Genomic DNA, 13279 nt, shown 5'->3' on the forward strand with positions numbered 1-13279 from the left:
GGGGTCCTTTTCTTTGATATCACTATCAGAGATCCCCTTCTGAAAATATGCACTTTTTGTCCTACACACCAACTTCTGAGGTGTGCATCAGCCTTGAATTGAAAGGTATAAAAAAAACGTATAGGTTAAACAGGTCTAAATGGGACATTGCTGATCCGTAGGAGCTAGATACTCTGTCAAACATATGCACTGTTTAACTGGAAGAAACAGGCAGTGCAAATGTTATTAAAACGTTACCCAATACACTTATTAAACTACTGTGTAAGCCTGCTTAGCCTATTTAACGCACGCACGCACGCACACACGCACGCACGCACGCACCCACCCAATAAAATCCTGAGAGGGTAACTCTGAGAGTGGTTAAATTAACATGTAAATGCCAGACTCAGGAAAAGAAACTGAGACGCCTTCTCCAACCAGCTAATGTTCATCAAGTGGTCAGCAGGACCATGACCCTCACTGTTAGAACATGCCCAACATATCCACGCCATTGATTTAAAGAGGTTAAGGTGAATATCGTTGCAGAAACCTCTTATTTATCTCCATATTTTAACTTTTTGTGTTTTTTCGTAAATGAGTGCTCAGCTCTACTTGATCATAATACAGCGTCACACAAGACTGACAAGAGCATAAAAAGTAGCTGGTCGCGTCGTGTTTGGAGCTTGTGGATCTAATACTTTTGCTATTTTTAATTTAAATCCTGAAAAGAAACAGTTTACACCCAACAGAGATGATAGGTTGTGTAAGAACAAAAGGAGGGGGGGGGGGAACTTGTAGAACATGTGACATGTGAGAACGTGTAGGACATATATATACTTAAACTTTCACCTTGAGAGACTAAAAAAAGAATTCACACATGGGATCCATTTTTGACACTCACAGTCAAGAGTGTCTATTGCACTGAGGTTATTCCTGCGTGTGATGTAATGAACACCTTTTTTCTCTATTTATTTTACCTTGTGGGTCAATGGGTTTGCCTTGACTGACACGCTTTTTTAGACTTCTTGGATCAACCAGCAGCTATCACCCCTATCATCCTGTCACTGACATGAATTAAATGTTCAAATAACATAAAAGAAAACCATCACAGTTGTGACACTTTAGTGTGGACAATTAAGCACAGGATCTCTAGACAATGCTTTTTATAATTGTCCTGTTATGACGATTATACCCATAGTATAAGTGAAAATGTAAGACCAAAAACAAACAAAAGTATTGCGGTTTTCCCTCATTTGCACTTATGTCCAGATTACACACACAAAATAAGACCAAAACAGAAAAGTAGTAAGTTAAAAACAGTATTGTGCACAGTGAGGTAGAGAGATTTGAGTGCAGGTCATTAAATTGTCCATAGGATATTGAGGCATTATTACATCTCATAATGTTATAGATAGTCCTGTTTTTGTTTGTTAATTGTTTATCATTTCCATAAAAAAAAAACATAGCAGGTACAATCCAGTCATTCAGCCCAATCTGTAATAGGGAATGTTAGAGCCTCACAGGTGATATTTTAAACTCTTGAGACAGATCCTGTTGCATCACTGAACAGTTGAACATGTGTGTTCTGGTCTATTTGCAGATGATTTGCATTACAGAAGGAGGTGATCAGACCTCCATCCCACGTGTTCTTATGTTATGACAGCTGGAAGAACCTGCCATGGATAAATGTCAACGTCACATATATCTCTCACAGAGACACGAGACCTGCTTTGGAATTAAACTGTTAGCGCTGCATGGATGAGTACAGGGATACAAATATCTTCTAAATCAGTAGTTTTCTCCCAATTTCAAGATTTTTCAAAAATGTTCAACAATAGCAGATTTACAAGCTCGCAGCGGGGCACAAAGTGGCGCACTGTGAGCTTGTACATCTGCTTTTTTTGAACAGCCAATGCTAAAATATAGCTAAGGTGACCAAAAAAAAAGAAAAAATATTATTTGAAAGTTTCTGAAAAACACATGTCATGCTGAAACTAGGGACACCAGGTTGAAAGTGATTAAAGTGGATATGTTGTAAAACTTTTGAAAAACATGTTGAACGTGTGACAAGTGAGAACTTGTAGAACGAAAGTCTGTTTAAACTTTCACGTGTTTTTCATTTATGTTTGACTCAGGCACATGTGAGCTGATTTTGATGTCACACAAAACGAAAACTTTCAAGCACCCCTAGAAAAATGTGTGAACATGAGTGCATGCAGATGTTTGTTGTTGTAACCTACACTACAGTGTAGCATGCTGGAACCAGACAATACAGTTCTATAATGTAACTGCGGATCCCAGTGGGATGTATGTTACTAGAGGTTTGCGGCCCTTTGGGCCGCAAAAGTCTAGAGTTCAGTTTTTGAAAAAAAAAAGTTTTTTGAAAAAAAAAAAGTTTTTAGAAAAAAATAAAAAGTTTTGTGAAAGGTATTGGTGATGCGATGACGTGGTGTATACGGACGCTCAGCTCCCCGGGCCCTTCCCCGTCTTTCTTTCTCTCTCTCTCTCTCTCTCTCTCTCTCTCTCCTCCGCTCAGCTCCCCTCCCCCCTCCCCCCTCCTCTGTAACTTGATACTCTGGTGACCAGTTTATGAGCACTGTCAAGGTACTCCTTCAGGACTGGCTGCTCTGCGTGAGGCGAAAGGCGAAACTTTGTTAAATTGAAATAAATGCGGTTCAAAGAGTGGCATGTTTAAAATGTGGGACAGTGCAAAATTTTCACGCTTGTTTGACGTGGTGGCTATGTTTGTGAGAGGTGTTGTGAGAGAATGGAGCTAAACATTCCGTTTGAGAATTGCCACCACTTTGTGTTTGCTGAATTGTATGTATTAGATACAGCATTCCTCAGCAGCATTGCAAAACTGATTCAAGGTTCAGCTTTGGAAATGCAAGTGGTTGCATATCGGGGGCTGACAGGCAACTTTAGTGGTCTTGAGTGAAAGTGATGAGGGCCTTTTGGAATGTATCAGCAGCCCTCCTGGACACTGATCATCTCCATGCTACTGGCTGGCAGTGGGTAGACGGCTTCAGTCTTCCTACACTTCACATCTACCAGTTTGAATGTTCAGAGAGACAATGTGACATTAACATGCCATTTTCTCCCTCATGCAGCACATGATGAAGTACTTATTCCTTGCTGGTCATGTGCAGTATGCTTGACATCTAACCCAGTAGCTGCCTAGCATGCCATAGAGCAGGGTTCCCAAATAGGTGGCCCTCGGGCCATTTGCGGCCCGCGGGGGGGCTACTGTCTGGCCCCCACCAACCCCAGTAATAATGGTGGTATAAGAGCAGCAACAAAACTAGTATATCGTCGTTGTCGGGTGGAAAACCTGTATCTCAAAATGTGTACGTTCTTTCGCAAAGTAAAGCTCTGCTTCATCAAACAAGGCTGTCGCACAAAAGTAGTGAAAACAGCAGATCTACAAGCACACAACGCCTCGCACCGTGCTTGTAGATCGGCTGTTTTCACTAGTTTAAGTCATTTTTTAAATGATAATTGCAAAACGAACGGTTTTGGACATACAAGATTTTCACCCGACAACTGATTGATTGATTGAAGACTTTATAAGAAGTTTGCATAGGAAAAGGTACAGTTTCATGACGGTACAGTTCACTGGTACACGGTCTACTAAAAGGAGATCCATGAAAAGACTAAGCTTATTTCCACAGGAAACCATTTAAGTATCTCATATAACATTGAAAGACAGACGAATAGAACACAGTACTATGCAGTAGATATGTAAAGAAAAGAAAAAAAAAAAGAAAAAAAAAACAACGACGATATCTGAACTGTCACTGGAGTAGTGGAAACGCCACCGTCGCCCCCTGCAATGCTGTGGCCCTCAGCTTGGTACCCTAGACATAATTTGGCCCTTGGGGAAAACTAATTGGGGAACCCTGCCTTAGAGGCTAAGCCAGACCTGGTCTGTCGGCACTGTGATGTATTCTGCAACACTGCCTCTGCTCACCAGTTTGGGGAGCAGACTACCATAAAAATCAGGAAAGACACTGTCTGAACCTGTGTGTGAGTGGACAGACATTTCCCAAAATGTGCAGAAAGGGGGATTTGAAGCACAGATTTTTACCCTCACCTACTGAAAGATCACCGCCCTCTATCTCTACAATCCCATCATTGGCTAAATCGCCCCCACTCTGTTGTGAATGTCGTGAATATTGTGAATAGTAATGTCCTTTACCCAAATGAGATGTCATTCTGAGGAGCAAGAACATTTAGCAGATTGGTGTGCATGTTGTACAGTACACCTTCAGAGGTTGATGGTGGATACTGCATTGGTCATGATGAGGCAGACATCACCATGATTTCATATGTCCCTCTGGTAGCCATCTTTGGAAAGGGTGTGATACACATGCTCAGGTGGACCTACAGTGTAAAGTAGCATTGGGATGGGATAGTCCTGTACAACCTGGGGTCATATCCATCTGTAAATGGAGGGAACTTCCCAGGCTACCCTATGTGCTGCATGGGTAGCCACACATTAACAACAACCAGTTGCCCTGTTGCACCACATGTTGAGGGTTCATATAGAAGAGATGTTGTGGAAAGTGGCAGACCACCAAGCTCCACCTGACAAGTTGGCTGAAGTCACAAAATTTGGATGGGAGATCCAAATGTTGCTATGGGTGACCTGGCACTGCCAGAGCATAACATGGTCTCATGGCGTCTGTTCCCAAACTCATTCTGTCGCGTCTCAGCTGTGGTTGAAAAGTAGTGGTATAACCTAGACCTAGTAGCCTACTAAAGATCTATTTCCAGGTACTGTGCCACACCCCTGATTTGTTGGGGTTCGCATTGGGGCCCGGAGGCAGTCTCTGGCCCATGGATCCATGATCTGCCTCTGCAGAGCTTGTATCATCCCCATTTATAATTATTATTATCATTACATCTAAAGATGCAATTTCCCTGTAAATATTTAAATGTTAGCTATTTTAAATAGCCGATGTACAACACCCACGTTGTGCCAGCCTGCCAGGCCTAGCTGGTAAATCCTGGCTATGCCCCTGCAATGGGTGGGTGGGTCTTGCAGGTGCTTAGAAATCTCCACCTGGGGGGTTAATATAAAAATACCTGTACATCTTAGATTTAAGTTCTGGTCTGATTACATGTAATACGGTAGGTGACAGGTGTGTACAGTCAATGGAACAGAAAAAGGGGAAAGACAAAGAGATAACTGCTTCATTTGCATAGGCCTATTCCCTTCATTCACATGGGAGAAAAAGTGAATGATTTTCATTTCATTTTGTTCAATTCTCCAAAGGTAGTAGTAGGCCTACTGACATGACTGCAAAGTGATTTTTTTCTTTCTTTCTTTCTTTTTTTCTTCTTTTTTTTTTAAGAAAGGTTAAAACATATAGGAGAGAAGGGTAAAGGACGTCGGCTTGAATTGCGCGTCATGGACCATGACGGTTAACTGGCAACGTCAGCAGCATATTATTGACCTTGAAAGAGTTAAATGACGTAGGAGCGGAGGCAAGCGCGTGTGTGCGGGGTGAGAGAGAGAGAGAGAGAGAGAGAGAGAGAGAGAGAGAGAGAGAGAGAGAGAGAATGAATGAGAGAGAGGACGCATTCAGAGCGGACGGCGGACGCACTGGTTATAGACGCACCGCTGTAACGGTCCACACTAGGCTATCGTTGATTGTACAAGATATTAGCCTCATCATTATCAATAAATAAGATATCTCTAATAAAGCATTATAGCCTATAGGTAGGCTATATTTCCATCGTCTTGAGTTAAAATTAGGCGATGGCCAGAGGAGAGGGGGCTGAACAGTATGCTGCTACAACTTTGTTACCGGTAAAACCAGGTGCTGCAGATGGAATTAAAATTACAAAGGTAAGTGAACTGAAGTGATGGCGTTATTGAGTTAATAGCGTATTGAACGTTTTATTTCGTTGGCAGTTAGTAGCCCTACTCTCCAAATGGTGCCGCTTTTTACACCTTTTCATGGATCGAGCAAGGCGGGTGATTCACTCCACGATAACGCCCATAATAGCCTACATAACGTAAATTATTTTATTTATGCGGGTAAACCAGTCATACAACAAATCGGCATCACACCATGCTGTTAAATGTTGTACCACGAGGTTTGAATTTCACCTAGCATGTCCTGATGTCCAGTCCATCTGTCTTCAGGCAGCTGTCCATTCATAGGCTACTATAGCCTACAATACCGGTTTTAAAGGAACCATGTCTTCATTTATTTAAAAAGTAGCCTACATGCCTACATAATAATAGCCTAGCTGCTCTAGGCGGCTATATCCTATCATGCAGTCTTCTTCATTAAGAAGATCATATGACGTGTGTATAAACCATTAAACTGACATGTAGTCTATAGTCTGGCAGTTGCATGATATTCATTCATTTAATAGGCTACAGATGATAGAATGTGCATTCATTGGGTGTTCAATTAAAAGCTGTTATCCACTTACTTTCTTAGCCTATACAGTCTGTGGAACCAACCTAGATAAAATGTAACACTGTCTAATGCAGTTGTAGTGGTGCTGTGACTATATAGTGTAATAATAATATGACATTTTCCCATATCAGCTGCTATAGAATGTTATCCTGATATAGACTGTGTGTTCTGTCATCAGTGGGCTCAGTGGGTAGGGCTTTCCATCTATCTGTCTGTCTGTCATGTCAAGGACCCCCAAATGGGTGTTTTTGTCCACGTACCCCCATCTGAAAATGTTTTTGTAAAACATGTAAAATCTAAATTTTTCAAACATTTTTGTGATTTTTCCATTTTTGTTCAATAGCAGATGTAGGCTACAAGCTTGTAGATCTGCTATGTTTTAATATCCAACATATAAATGGCTAAAGAAGTTAAAATGATTGTGTTGCTCTCCTGCATCACGGGTGATGCTCGCCTGCATCACAGACAGGTGCGTGGGATAATTCTATCTAACATCTCTGGGGAAGTCCTTCCTCTACAATAGACAGGTGTACACTTGATGCTGATTAGGGTGTATGGAACCATAGGCTGACATCATCGTATGCTTGGTGCTTATTGGCTGTAGAATGCAGGATGATGTATACATACACACACACACGCAGGCACGCGCGCAGGCTCGCGCGCACCAGCCTCCTGACTCTCTGCTGACTTGTCGGCTGCCCTCAGGCTTGGCCTGAAATGTCACCCTGCCTGCAACATCCCACAGCCAGAGCCAATGGCTGGGGCCGAGCCAGGCGGGGTCGCTGCGCTGTGCTGTGTGCGTGTGTGTGTGTGTGTGTGTGTGTGTGTGTGTGTGTGAACTACAGTGACCCGACACGACTCACACCACTTTCTAAGCCGACCACAGGCCAACGTTGTTGGCGTGCATGTAATCTGACATACTGAGAAGTGCATGAGGTGAGGGGAGATTTAGCCAATCGCAGCCCCTACACGGTAAAGCCCGATTTATACTTCGTGAATGGAAAATAGACCATCTATTAAGAAGCTCACAACGCGCGTTACGAGCTTATAAAGCTAAGTCTATTTTCGGTCAGCGATGCGTTCGTTGGACCAAACATGAATTAGGCATAACAGCTTTTATGATGGCGTCAGTGTGAGAACGAGGCAGGCCTCATACAGGGTCAAGTTGGTGAGAAGGACCAGGCATTTGGAAGGTGCAGGGCTAAAGGAGGGTGGTTATGTCTACTGTATATGTCTGAGACGTTTACTGTACAGTGATGACCACTGAGATAATCATCACATGTTTTCCCTCTATGGAATGTGAGTTCTCTGATCTCGACACAGTCATATGTGAAACTCTGCAGTAACTGTAGAGATGATCGTGATCCAATTATGAAGCGGTTGATCAAGGGCTTAGTGTACAATCTACACTAAGCCCCTGATCAACCAAATCATAATTGGATCACGGAACTCAACTTCTCTGTAGTCCATGATGACACGATCCCTGTTCCATCTTACGATCATTTCAAATTGAGTCAGTGTTACTGCATTTAACACTTGTGGCTTTCATTTCTCCTTCATTTTCCAGAAGAGGGACCAGGGGCATCTGTCGGTGTGCAGTAAGCTGTGTTATGCCTTCGGCGGCGCTCCCTACCAGATCACCGGCAGCGCTCTGGGCTTCTTCCTCCAGATATACCTACTGGATGTGGCCCAGGTGAGACAGTAGCTGGGGAAGACATGAGTGCAACCCCCGCAGGAATAGGAATCCTTATAAGCAAGAAAGAAGCCCGATGGGACAGTAGCTGCGTTTCCATAAAGCCTCTTAATGCACATTAAGAGTTTTGCAAATAAATCTTTTTATGGAAACACTTCAAAATTTGAATAAACTTTCATTATCCGCAAAAACTTTTATCCGCTTGGAGGAGGTGGATTTTGAGGCTTTATCGAATAAACTAAATGCGCATTTGTGAATGGAAACGGGTCAGACAATAAATGCGAATAAATGATGACGTTCTGGTCCATATCGTCCTCCTTTAACACTTTCCCCCGCCGCTTAATTAACATCCATTGTATAGCGTTAGCCCACAAAACAAACCGGTTGTTACACACGGAGTCACACCGTGTTGCGTGCCAAAAGAAAAGTGGCCGATCTACAAGCTCACAGCAGCTCACAGGATAAATTCGCTTTGTCTTAATGCGCATTTCTGATAATTCCACTTCCCTAATTCAAATAAGTTTATGGAAACATGACTAATGTCACAAGACAGAATACTGAAGTAGGCCTATATCTGTGTGACTAACTGAGTTTTCCTTGAAAACTTTAAAAGTGATTTTACAAGTTTCACCTTATACAGTACATAACATTTCTTCCAAGCAGTTTCTGTTTAGATTCAATGACAAAGCCTGGTATCATTTTAACAGTCCGTGGCTTCTAGCTGGCAGTCAAGCGCATTAACCAAGACTCCTACTGTTCTGCTTTGTCACTCAATTAGTGCATTAACAAGATCCACTCTATGACTGCCAGTGTGCTGTACAACTCTAAATGCAGCCCATTCAGACAGAAAGATCACACCATTACAGCCAACCGGTACTTTGTTCATAAATAATTGATGTTCTAAGAACGCACACATAAATCCTTGGAAGGTTTTCCAAATTGCACTTGGGGTATCTTATCTCATCGATGGAATCCAACACTGGTATCATGTTCCTTTTGACCCCATCACCATGTCAAGCCTTCGGTGTCATTTGAGTTGATTCTTTTTTATATGGTTTATAATAAAGACATAGATTTACAATGAAAGCTCATGTTTATGATACAAGCTCAAATGGCATCAAGTCATCTCTTCTACCATACTCTCCTCCTCACAGCTGGATCCATTCTACGCCTCCATCATTCTGTTCGTGGGCAGGGCCTGGGACGCAGTGACAGATCCAACCGTGGGCTTCCTGGTGAGCAGAAGCAAATGGACACGCTTCGGCCGCATGATGCCCTGGTAGGTGCCTGAGTCACGTAGCAACATGTGTGTTTTAGTCTAGCGTGGAGACGGAAAGCGGAGAGGGAATAAAGAATGAGGAAACAACGAATAAAGAAACTATAAAAGCTGGCAGGAGGATGAGAGAGAGTAGGATCAGCAAAGTGAGAGATGCTTCCATGAAATGGAGAACTGGTGCTGTATCCATGGTGACAATACGGAGGCGCAAATACATGAAAAAGGAGAACAGCAAGAATGGGGTGTGACTGCAGTGATACGGAATAGAAATATCTATGTATGCGTGGCTTGCACAATGAAGCTGAGTTGAGTAGAGTTGCATGCAGGTGCACTCATACATTTGCATGTGCATACACATGCAATGCCTGTGCCTGTGTCTACAGGCTTACTTACATAAGCAATGTAATAAATACCTAAAAGACTTGACTACAGTCACTTGCACATACAGTAATATGCCTGCAGCAAGACTATGCAGTTTGCACCATAGACTGTATAAAAGATATGGACAAAGCGAAGCCATTGGTTTCTATGCAGCGCAAATGACACAATATGGGTCCTTGGCATGGGTGTTGCTATCATAGATTGAAATGCAAACAGAGGAGGCTATTGGCTGCCAACGGTCACGTGAAACCGCAGGGATACATGGGAGAATGTGGTCGGAGCCTCCCGAAATACAGCACACGAATAAGAACACAGCCGGCTGGTATCAGTTTAGTTGGCCACGCCCCCGGCAACTTTATCATCAATTTTAACATTAATGGGACCTTATTTTCACAAAACGCATATCATCGTGATTGAAAGGCAATTTTTAACTAGCGATAGGAACCATAAAGTATTCATGAAAATGTTAATTAAAGTTAGAACACGAAAGGGGAAAATGAATGGGATCCAATGGAGAACAATTCTTTTTGCAACCGGCCAGGGGGAAAACAGCGCAACTAGCGGCCAATCATAGGAAGTTTTAGTTCCGTATTGGAGTCATTTTAAATCGGCAGAACTATGCCCCTGGTTTGCACTAACAACTGTGATTCTATTTTCCACACACAACTAAGAGCAGTTGAATTGTTCTTCATCACGGGTGCAGATGAGGTCTGGAACAATCAAGCTTGTTAAGGTCCAGTAGATCTCATTAGCAACAGAGTGTAATATCCAGGTGGTTTTCCTTCTGTTGGGAGTTGGGAGTGTGAAACGGTGGTAGGCTGGCGGTGCTTTGAAGCTCATGGCTAAGCAGGCATGAGAGAGGCTGGTGTGTCTGCCAATGTGTGCCAGACTGCCAGACGGATGGAGGGTGAGGAGGTGAGGAACAGAACCAAGAACTACAGTATAATTAACCACTTAAACCCTCTGTACTTAGTAAGATGGACCTCAGTTGCAACTCAAAACAATGAAACAAATACTAATTGCTCAAAGTTAATTTAATTAAGATTTTACACTGCCAGAGTTAGATTTAGTACTTAAAGGGGAAGACCACCCATTTTCAATATTGAAATATGTCATTAATATACCTTAGAGGAGTTGTGTGGAAATAGAAAAAAGTCCCCCCCCCCCTTCTGTGTTGCCTAGAACTGGAGGATTGATTTTGGGGTTTGAATTGTAAAGTACAATGTGTGATGTCATCAAGTTGTACTTTACAATACAAACTAGAGATGCGACGTTCGCGAACGAATCGAATCTTTTGAACGGCTCTTTGAAGTGAACGATGGGATCCGGTTCGCGGAGTATGGAGCCGTTCATTTGGCTCGCGACGCGGTGCGATGCGCGGTGCGGCGCGGCAATGTGCAGCTATAGGAAGCAAATTAAGACACTACAGTTTGATTTGATCATAGCTTAAACAATTATTAAGCGATTTCTATAATTAAAACGTCTCCATATTGCTTGGGAAGTCCACTTCCATGACAAATGACTGTATTATGTCCCTGTAAATATTTAAATGTTTGCTATTTTAAAATAGCCGATGTACAAGCTCACATTGTGCCAGGCCTAGCCAGTTGGTAAATCCTGACTATATACGCAGCTAGGGAGGAGCGAGTTCATTGTTGCCTGCTTGGTTTTTTTAAGGTGTTGCATGAATAACATTAGTCAAGGTAGCTTAATTTACACACACATGTTTTATAAAAAAGGGTAAATACAAAATTGTGATCTCAACTGTCAGCAGAGGAATGTGATGCCAGACCGTATGTGCCACCTTGTGGATTCATGTTTCTACGAAAATATATAAATATGCAATGAGCCAAAAGAGCCAAATGAGCCAGTCTTTTGAACGGCTCTTTTAAGTGAGTCAGATCCATGGCTCACTTAAAAACCCAGTTTTTAAATATTACATTTAGTCTGCTGCATGTGTCTGCAACTTGCATATGTTTGCACAAGTTGTATGTTATTTTTCGGAAATTGTGTTGTTTTGTGTTGAAATAGCATAATTTGGCTAACGTAGCTGGTGAAGAAGATAAGTGACGAGGCCGAGGCCTTTGAAGTCTAATTCTGAGAAAATACAAAATAATGAATGATGTTTCTCCCTTCTTATGTTGATATTTATATGACATATGTTTATAAAGAGTGTTGACCGTGGCTGTGTATACAATACATACATTACATACATACACACATACATACACATACAGTAGCGACCCCGCAAAAGATCCGGCCATAATTTGCTTGTGTGAAAAAGTTTTTCAATACATACTGTACACGCATACAGTACACACACCATAACATGACCGTTCATAAGAACGAATCACAAGAATGAATCATGAATGATTCGTTCATTTCCTTAAACCGTTACGGGTAGCACTTTACAATAATGACCTGTTATAAATCATTTATAAACATTTATAAGTAGTTTATAGATGAGTAATAAACATGAACAAACTGTTTATTGACATTTGTAAATGTTTAACTAAACATTTATAACTGTTTTAAACATCATTAACATGTTATTAGTAAGGTATTAGTAAGTAGTAAACTAATCATGAATAAACCATTTATATACATTTGTAAATGCTTACTAAATCATTTATAACCAATGCTAAAATTCACATAATGTGTAGGTAGGAATGCATTTACAAATGTCTGTTAGGGTGACCTCCATGTGTTGTTCATGTTTAATATACGCTTTGTAGATGTTATCAAGAGCCCTAATGTAAAGTGAAGACTATTCAGTTACTATACAAACCTCCACCGGATGTCCGTCACGTCACGTCACGTCACGCCACACTTTTGGCCCTACTCTTATCTCTGGCACCGTTGCCCCTATCCATGCCAAACTTTGCACACACTCCTTGGCTGCCAAACCACAACCTCCACCCCTGATTTCTCACATGCCCCTCTTCTAGCGCCACCATGAGGTTGCTTATCTCCTTACTGGTTATTTATATCTGTCTGTTAATGTGGCCTCCTTGTTTCATGGTTATGCTTTGTAAAACATTCCTTAAATATCTATAAATCATTAGTAGATGTTATCAAGAGCCCTAATGTAAAGTGAAGACTATTCATTATTTACAACTGTCTGTTAATGTGGCCTCCATGTTTGTTCATGTTTAGCAGTTTGGCAAGTTTGGCATGGATAGGGGAAACGGTGCCGGAGATAAGAGTAGGGCCGAAAGTGTGACGTGACGTGATGTGACGTGACGGACAGACTGACGGAGGGACTGACAGACAGCCGGGGGAGGTTTTCATAGTAACTTGAACCTGATGGTCGCAATGAATAGTCTTCACTTTACATTAGGGCTCTTGATAACATCTACAAAGCGTATATTAAACATGAACAACACATGGAGGTCACCTTAACAGACATTTGTAAATGCATTCCTACCTACACATTATGTGAATTTTAGCATTGGTTATAAATGATTTAGTAAGCATTTACAAATGTATATAAATGGTTTATTCATGATTAGT

General features: G+C 41.8%; 2 protein-coding genes across 2 annotated transcripts in view; both read left to right on the forward strand.

Moving 5' to 3' along the window:
• The window catches only part of fam167b (family with sequence similarity 167 member B), a gene marked incomplete at its 5' end in the record, with an annotated part of 214550 nt that overhangs the window by 185125 nt on the left and 16146 nt on the right, over positions 1-13279 (forward strand). The window lies entirely within an intron of this gene.
• The window catches only part of LOC308305951 (sodium-dependent lysophosphatidylcholine symporter 1-B-like), a gene marked incomplete at both ends in the record, with an annotated part of 31622 nt that continues 24086 nt past the window's right edge, over positions 5744-13279 (forward strand). Inside the window, 3 exons of the mRNA XM_080750850.1 lie at positions 5744-5833; positions 7984-8109; positions 9264-9388. Of these exons, the coding sequence (XP_080606976.1) occupies positions 5744-5833; positions 7984-8109; positions 9264-9388 (341 nt within the window). The remainder of the gene's footprint in view (positions 5834-7983; positions 8110-9263; positions 9389-13279) is intronic.

The sequence above is a fragment of the Nannobrachium achirus genome (assembly GCF_963921795.1).
Source record: "Nannobrachium achirus genome assembly, chromosome: 20".
Taxonomy (NCBI): Eukaryota; Metazoa; Chordata; class Actinopteri; order Myctophiformes; family Myctophidae; genus Nannobrachium; species Nannobrachium achirus.